Source organism: Musca domestica, unplaced genomic scaffold (genome assembly GCF_030504385.1).
Source record: "Musca domestica strain aabys unplaced genomic scaffold, Musca_domestica.polishedcontigs.V.1.1 19, whole genome shotgun sequence".
In the NCBI taxonomy this organism is placed as follows: Eukaryota; Metazoa; Arthropoda; class Insecta; order Diptera; family Muscidae; genus Musca; species Musca domestica.
The window spans coordinates 7,789,458-7,798,547 of record NW_026712245.1 but is presented as its reverse complement, the minus strand read 5'-3'; the positions used below and the strand labels follow the sequence as shown (position 1 = coordinate 7,798,547).

Sequence of the window (9,090 nt, the reverse complement as noted above, 5' to 3'; positions counted from 1 at the left end):
CAAGAAAGAGAGCGCAAAACAATTATTTTGGAAAAAAGGATCGTTGTTTTACTACCTGCAACTTATCTAAATGCTCTCTTCTTAAGATAATCAAATGCTGGTCGAGTGATTTATTGGCCCTGAATGGAGGACGACAAATGCTCTCATAATATGCATATTCATATGTGTTATTTCCGATTGTCTATCGCTCCAGCTGTTATTGTTATGCGTGTGTAGCGCCGCCGTGAACAGGAAATTTGACTGAATTCTGTTGATATTTTCATTTAGAATTCGGATTTTTGCCGAGGAAATTGTCGGGTTATTTCTTATGTTCAATGTACAAGAGTGAGTAAACCGCTGCTCCCACCAATGAGTGTTTGGCGAAATGGACCGGCGACGACGTCGCGCGCTTATCAGCTTGCCGTAATGTGTTTGAAAACCATAATGATTCTTATGGGTATTTTTCTTAGTAATAGGGAATTTTGCCTTTAAAAAAAGTCACTCACATCATGGGAAAAGTAAATAAAGAATTGATTTTCCAATTGTCACCAAATGATGTGAATGTGCTGGGGCTTTTTTTGAGAATGGTTTTTAAAATGCTTCTAGTGGACGTATTGATAAACGTATCTTAATGTTTGCGTGTACGTACATACATATGTATGTTTTAAATTGATTAATTTTAAAATTAATTAATCATAATAACCTGATAAAAATAAATTAAATTTTAACTTAATAATTAATTTAACTTAAAAAATAATTTAATAATTTAACTTAAAAAATATATATATTACTTGTAAATCGCTAAAAAACAGTTAGCACGTTTCCGTATCCAATACTAGCAGAACTGGAAGACAATTATGAGAAAAACTGGTCTGTTCCAGACATAAAATAATGTAAAAGTTTTTACGATTTTCCCTTTATGATATCGAAAACAAGTAAAAAAGCAGATACGTTCGGCTGAACTTTTAATTCCCTCCACCATTTAGAAGAAACTTAAAAATTTTCAAAAAACACGAAGGCGTGGACCTGCATACGAATTTGTTTGCCATAAGTTGTAGTCCCCATTAAGATCTTCCAATACGAAATTTGAAACGATTCCGGAGAATAATGTTGCTGAAATCATCAAAATACCAAATATCGGGAGGTACCGTTATATAGGGGTTATTCGAAGAATTGGACCTGCATACAAACAAAATTTTGTCATAGGCTGTAGTACTCATTACGAACTTTAAATATGAAATTTAAGATAATTCCGATATATAATGTCACTAAAATCATGAAAAAAACTAATATCGGGAGGTACCGGAAATACGTAAATTTACTCCTTCTTGTCTCCACAGTTCCATGTAAGACCAATGGTTTATAACTTTGAATATTTTTATTTAAATATTAAAAGCACTTCATGACAAAAACTAGTTCAATTTTTAAGATTATTTAAAGGACTTCTTGCCCAAAAATGATCAAACTTTTAAAAATATTTAATATTTAAAGATATCCCAGCCAAAACTAGATTTTGTAAAAAAATATTTCGGATCTTCCTGTTCAGAAATCATGTAGTTAATAGAAATTTCGTCAACGACTGAATGGGAAAACATTTCGGTTCTGTACATACAAATTTGATATTTTTAAGTATATTAACTTCCTTTTTATACCCTTCTCCATGTGGGAGTTGCGAGAAGTTGATTTACACCGTTGCATGGGGCTATTACCAAACACTATTCGAGGCTCGTCTTAAATGCCAACCATCTGAGAAGCATTTATGTCAAATTTGATTAATTTATCGTAAAACCAGTGAAGAAAGTCTAAAAGTCGGACGGGCCCGACTTTATGATACCCTTCACCCCTTTTCATATTTAGTAGAGCTTCATATAACAAATCGGATGAACAGTATATATGGCATCTATAAATATATGTGAACCGATTTTAAATCTGACATAAATGTTCCTAGGCTCAATTTAGTCGTAAGTACCGAATTCCATCCCATTTGGGCTAAAATTACACGTTTGGTGCACTATAAAAAGCAAATCGGACGAAGATATATATATGGGGGCTATATCTAAATGTTGACTTCATTATTATCTTGAAAGGGTTCGTCCTCGGGTGAAACAAATGACTTGTGCATAATTTCATCTGGATCGGGCAAGAAATGGACAGACGGACGGACATGCATAAATTGACTCAGAATGTGATGCTATGCAGATCATCAAAAGGAACTCGTTTCCTTTTGCATGTTACAAACAAATGCACAAAGCCATAATACCCTGGACACCTTGTGGTGTAGGGTATAAAAATTAGCCTCCACTTTGCAACAGTCATACGAACGAATTTAATGCTGATGGCGTATATGTATTTGAAAGAGTCTCAGACGAATATTCTTCTAGTGGAGGATATAAAAAAATATTTGTCACATATGTTTAATATATCCGTATTTTGATGTCCGACTGAAAAATTAGCTATTTCTACAACAACCTATTTAAAAAGTTGTTGCAACCATGGCAAAATAACAGAAGGTAGAACAAATCTATCCTCTAAATACACATTTTGTGTAAAAAATATACTTTTTGCTAAAATAAAATTCTGATGGAGAATCTCAATTCTCGTTCCATAAAAATGTGATATATAAACTTCTATAAAGTAAAGAAATAAGAAATTAAAAATCTATAAATAAAACAGCTAAAGCTATTTCTAACACAATAACTAATAACATATGGCAATATCAGCAAAGACTTCTACCTAATAGCGACAATCCCACGGCAGCGGGTTCTACGATACCGGATTGACCCGAAACAACAAGATTCCAGTTTCGGCCAGCGGCTGCCAACCCAGTATGTACACAAACACACACATGTACTACTGCTACAACAACAACCTAATAGCGAAAGCGGAAAACGTTTTTATTGTAATGTGATTTTCAATAGATGGAGCTAGTCTCCCTTGCAACAATAAGGCAGGAAAAGGTTTTATACGTCATCCGTTTTCATGGTAGAAGAATACAGGTAGATGCATCAACACATCAACATTTTTAAAAGTGTTTTTTTTTTTTTAAATAAGTAAATTTTTATATGTTTTCTCATACGACGTCAATCGGAGATTGTTATGATATGGATTGTTTAACAATTATAATCATATTTCATTCAAAAATTTTAATTGCAAAATTGGTTTGGCAGTTTATTGTCCCAGCAGCTGTGTTGATGCCACTAGCTTTATTCTTCTACCATGTCCGTTAATACACACAAGTTGATAACCGGATTTATACCTCACTTATACTATTGAAGATTAGCCTACTGTTTTATTAGATCCATGGTAGAAAAATACAGGTAGATGCATCAACGCTTGGGAGCATTGACATGTCAAAATTATTTTAGTTTCTTTTCAAATGTAAGTAGATTTTTATATGTTTTCTAATACAACGTCGTTTGGAGTTTATTATAATGCGTGTTTTTCAACGATTTTTACAAATTTAAATAACTTTTCATTCAACATTTTCAATTCCAAAATTGGTTTGACAGTTCATTGTCCCAGCAGCTGCGTCGATGCGTCTACCTATATTCTTCTACCATGATTAGATCTGAAGCCGAGTCTTTTAGTACGTTTACAGTTTGCAGAATTTATTATACCCAGTGGTGCAATTTCATTGCATATACCTCAAATAAAACCTCATAAAGAGATTTATCCGGTGATTATGTAACTATACAATTAATGTGTTAAATAGACTGCTACACATCTCACATTTTAAATTTAAATTTTCTAAGAAAAATTTTATAAAGGAATTATTTTTCATTTCATATTTTCATAGAACAAGAATCCAGCCCCTGGATTGCAAATTTCAGAACAAAAATTTCGTTTTCGATATATTGCCGTCGACAAATTGATTTACACCTGATTAGATTGACTTTTTCGATCATATAGATCCCTACGTTGTTTTTGCTTGTTTCTTTTTCAGCCTTATTCTTATTGGCGCCGCCGGCGGTAAAATCGTCCAACTCAGATGTCTGCATGTAGCACATTTGTAAAAATTGTTGGATTTTAAAAACACACGAGAAAATGTTAGGTTTATTAAATAAAGCGAAGTTCGCTATTGCTCCTGTCGTTCGAGGAATTACGTCCAACAGTGCCCTACGTACCGCCGCTGAAGAAGGCCCACAAGTTGTTGAAAAAACTGCGACACCACCTCCACCACCAGTATCAAGTGGGCCGGCTTTGTTAATACCGCAGACATTGAAGGAATTCTCACCATTGAATCTTAAGGATTGCCGCCAAGCATGGATAGAAAATGTCGATGCTGTCGAAGAACGTAAATTGGGTCTCATTGAATTGCACCCGGATGTGTTTGCAACACAGCCCCGAGTCGATGTAATACAGGAGAACATCGAGTGGCAAAGAAAATACCGTTATGTAAGTTTTGCCAATACCAAGAATCGAGCTGAAGTACGTGGTGGTGGTCGCAAGCCCTGGCCACAAAAGGGTGGTGGTCGTGCTCGTCATGGCTCAATTAGATCCCCCTTGCTAAAAGGTGGTGGTATATCGCATGGTCCCAGATCTCCGACAACACATTTTTATATGCTTCCCTTCTTCAAAAGGGTTTTGGGTTTGACATCGACACTCAGTGTGAAATTGGCCCAGGATGATTTGCACATAATCAGTAATGTTGACATACCCAGTCAGGATCCAGAATTTATCAAAGATTTGATTCAAGAAAGAAATTGGGGACCATCGGTTTTGATCGTTGACAAGTAAGAGATAATGAGGGCGATATGGTATTTGGTACTTAACATGATTTGTTTATTTACAGAGAAGCTGAGTTCCCCGAAAACATTTGCTATGCCACCGATTCCCTGGGCTATGTAAATTTAATGCCTGCATTTAGTTTAAATTGTTATTCAATGTTGAAACACGACACTCTAGTCTTAACTGTTGATGCAGTTAAACACATTGAAGAGCGTCTGTTGTACCAACTGCATCGTACAGATGGCGTGACCAAGGGCCAAAAATTCAAATTGGATCAAGTTTAAGTTTGTTTGTTATAGTGCAAAATAAGAATTAAATAATAAAAATGTATGCAAGTATTCACAGTCAAAATGAAATCAAGTCCGCTGAAGTCAAATAGCAAGTCACAAAGAATAAATGGGATCATAGATGTAAGTTCAGCTTTATTTATTTTCATGGTAGATGTTGGTTTTTACATTGCATAGTATACAAGTTGTTAATTGTAGATTGAATTATATTATATTGCAACATTTTTTGAAAGATAAAATGAAGGAAATTCCTGTATAGGTGTTAAGACACGAAAACGAAAATAATACTCTAAAGGACGTAAATCACTTCTAATGATACATGAATTGTACTCTTCCGATCATCTAAATAGATTTTATGATTCGACAACACAACCAGAAGTAATTTGCATCGAAATTTTGATATGTGTTACCAAATGTGAGATTCCGCTTGGATGTTTGTGGAAAATGTTTTCTTTCGTATTTTTATTTTTGTGCTTTCCTCTAGCCTTGACTAAGATTAACAAAAATGCAAGATACAAGGCCAAACAATTTTAGTTAAAATTAGGAACAATCTTCCTTTATTTAAATTGTCAAGTTCGGCAGTCCAACACGTTAATCACACATATATAAATTTTTCACACTTTGACGGGTTTTGAAAAACCATTCTTGGGATAAATAGCATTAATTTCCCAGGAGCTTGATCCGATTGCCATAGGATTTGTCTTAGATATTGTTTTGATTGATTTAAACATTTTAAACCCTAGCTCTCATCGTAAGATTATAAATTAATAGATTAGTGTTGACTGTTTTTTTTTTCATATCGTTTGTATCACAGCTGTACAAAAATGTATTTTAACAAATTAAATTAAAATTATTGAAAATTATAAACATATTTCTAGATAGGTTATTCGACTTATAACATAGATGAATTGGAATACGATAGCTTAGTTCTTCTTTTTCTTTTTGTCGGGTTGAATCAAGCCCTGTGATTCCTGGTATTGACGGACAATTTGTTCTTGAACATCTGGCAAACATGGGGAATAACGGGAGTATTCCATTGTGAATTCACCTTTACCCTGGGTACTCGATCTAACAACAAAAAAATTAAATTTTGAATATATTTTTTTCAAAATAAATAAACGGACACAATTTTCACTCACCTCAGTTCACCAGCATAACCAAACATATCATTAAGTGGAACTTCAGCATAGACTGTAAACCAACCCTCGTTACCATCAGTACCAGTTATAATACCATGGCGTTTATTCAATTGACCCATTACAGCACCTTGGAATTCTTCCGGTGCTGTGACCTCCACCAACATAATGGGTTCCAAAATTTGCCATGAGCCCATTTGGAATACTTCTTTGATGGCACCGTGGGCAGCCAACATGAACGCCAATTCACTGGAATCTACAATGTGGTGACCACCGTCCTGCAGGCGGAAACGTATACCAGACAATTTGTGGCCCGACAACATACCCTTCTGGGCCATTTCACGGAAACCCTTCTCTACACCAGGAATAAATTGTTTGGGGACATTTGTACCGATGGTCTCATCAACAAATTCCAATTGGGTATTTTGGTGGGGTGGCAATGGTTCCATTACACCAATGATGCGGGCATACTGACCGGAACCACCCGATTGTTTCTTATGCAAGTAATCAAATGAACAAGGGGCCACCAGGGTTTCCCTGAAAGCTACCTTTGGCTTGCCCAAAGTCACAGGGCAATTATATTCACGTTCCATACGTTGAGCATAGATTTCCAAGTGCAATTCTCCCATACCGGACACCAAAGTTTCTTTGACATCATTGTCATAGTAGAAATGGAAGGTGGGATCCTCTTTGGTAAATCTTTGTACAGCTTTGGCAAAGTTGTCACGATCTTTGGGATTGTTGGGAGTAATTGCCATAGACACAACAGGGTCGGGTACATAAATCGATTCCATACTGAGACCATCACGTGGATTGGTGGTGAAGGTATCACCGGAAGCACAGTCAACACCGAACAAGGCGAAAATATCACCGGCATAGACCTCATTTACATCCTCCATGTTGTTCGAATGCAAACGTACCAAACGTGCCAAGCGCACCTTCTTGTTGGTTCTGGCATTGAAAATAGTATCTCCTTTGCGCAAGACACCTTGGTAACAACGTAGATATGTCAACTGACCAAAACGACCAGCTTCCAATTTGAAGGCCAAACCGACAAATGGATCTTTGCCATCACGAGCAGGATTCAAGACAATAGATTGTGGTTCCTTGCCATCTTCCTCGATCAAGGCAATATTTTCTACCTCTCCGGGATGGGGCAAATAATCAAGAACAGCATCCAATAGAGGCTGCACACCTTTGTTTTTCAAGGCTGTACCTACCAAAACTGGAGTGAATGTACGTTTGATACAGGTTCTTCTCAGGGCAGCCTTTATATCATTTTCTGTGAGTGCCTTTTCTTCTAAGAACATTTCACCCAATGTGTCATCAACGTTGGACAAGTGTTCAATGAGTTCTTGGCGTCTTTCATCCGACTCAGTGCGCATATCTTTGGGAATTTCATCGTATCTAATCTCTGTTCCCAAGGGACCTTCAAAGTATATGGCCTTTTCGCCCACTAAATCAATAATACCTTTGCAGTCACTTTCCAAACCAATGGGTAGTTGGATAAAGGCAGCATTGTGATTCATTTTCGAACGCATTTGTGACAAAACTCTGTAGGGGTTGGAACCCATGCGATCCAGCTTGTTGATGAAACCTAGACATGGTACGTTGTAGCGTTTCATTTGGCGATTGACTGTTAGCGTTTGACTTTGGACACCACCCACAGCACAGAGTACCAAGATTGCACCATCCAAAACACGCAATGCTCTTTCTACCTCCACAGTGAAATCAACGTGACCAGGTGTATCAATGATGTTAATGTTGGTGTCCTTCCATAGGGTGTAGGTGGCAGCTGATTGGATTGTAATACCACGTTGCCTTTCCAATTCCATAGAATCCATAGTTGCACCCACATTGTCTTTACCGCGAACCTCGTGCATAGCAGCAATACGGCCGGTATAGAACAAGATACGTTCCGTCAAAGTGGTCTTACCGCTGTCAATGTGAGCTGATATACCAATATTGCGGATTTTTTCAATTGGTTTGTGTTCGGCAAATTTCAAATGAGTACAATAACCATTCTAGATGGGGAGGGAAAATGGACAATCAGTATAATTTACAAGGTAATATTACATAACCTACATTTCCAACAAAATCGACCGAGTTGTCAATTAAAATTACTTACTTTGCTGAGAGTTTTGAGATTATTTAAGCGGTTAACTAGATTACTAGTTACCAAACGTTTAATTAATGTCATCTTTAGTTGATTTTATTTATATTTTCGTTTGCCAATTGGAAAAATCACACAAATCCCTGGAAGCTATGGTCGTGCACACTGCAGTTACACCAACAACACGAAAAAGAAGGCAGCAGCGACAGCTGTTCACGGACAATATGACATGTCAGGGTTGCCATTATTGTGAGATATTCGTAGAAAATGATTACTTGTGGGAAAGTAGTCACAAACGTGACTTTAAAGGCGACGAATGAGGCTCAGTGTTTAATCGAATGTAAAAGTACGTTTACATGTTATTGGATTTAAAATATAAAATGGATTTACATGTTAATTCCAAGCATTATAAAAGATTGAGTTTTTAAATTTATCACCTTCATTTAGTTTAGATCACCTAACATGACGTTCAAACTAAATAAATTTTCATATAAATGGAATGCCAGAACTACTCGAGACGCGATTGCTGTTTATAATTTATCTCCAACGAAGCAATAAATTCGATTCGGACCGTTTTTTTACAACGTCAATTTTAAACCGTCAATTCCTCGAATTATGAATTTTCTTAAAACAAGTAATTTAGTAATAGCAATGTTTGCGTTTTCATTTAGTGCTCAAAATTTTTTTAATAAAACACATGTTATTTCTGTTTCACAATACGTGTATATTTATTAACAATAATAATTTGTTTTACACTAAAACAAGGAGGTATTTATGTAGGTTTGTAATAATGGTGTTTTTTGTTTGGATTTGGAATAAAATAACGTACAGTCATTTTAGTTTGCAA

The 9,090-nt window shown here is 36.0% G+C and overlaps 2 protein-coding genes across 2 annotated transcripts; one reads left to right on the top strand and one right to left on the bottom strand.

Moving 5' to 3' along the window:
- The first annotated feature begins 3,928 nt into the window (after positions 1-3,928).
- LOC131801984 (large ribosomal subunit protein uL4m-like) lies at positions 3,929-5,116 on the top strand. The gene is made up of 2 exons (XM_059121213.1): positions 3,929-4,712; positions 4,772-5,116. The coding sequence occupies exons 1-2, from the start codon at positions 4,024-4,026 to the stop codon at positions 4,989-4,991; spliced, it is 909 nt and encodes a 302-aa protein (XP_058977196.1). The 5' UTR covers positions 3,929-4,023; the 3' UTR covers positions 4,992-5,116.
- A 406-nt stretch (positions 5,117-5,522) lies between these two features.
- Positions 5,523-8,453, bottom strand: LOC101888969 (elongation factor G, mitochondrial). The gene is made up of 3 exons (XM_005189344.4): positions 8,259-8,453; positions 6,134-8,154; positions 5,523-6,062 (listed from the first exon to the last, which is right to left on the bottom strand). The coding sequence occupies exons 1-3, from the start codon at positions 8,328-8,330 to the stop codon at positions 5,918-5,920; spliced, it is 2,238 nt and encodes a 745-aa protein (XP_005189401.2). The 5' UTR covers positions 8,331-8,453; the 3' UTR covers positions 5,523-5,917.
- Positions 8,454-9,090: the final 637 nt, after the last annotated feature.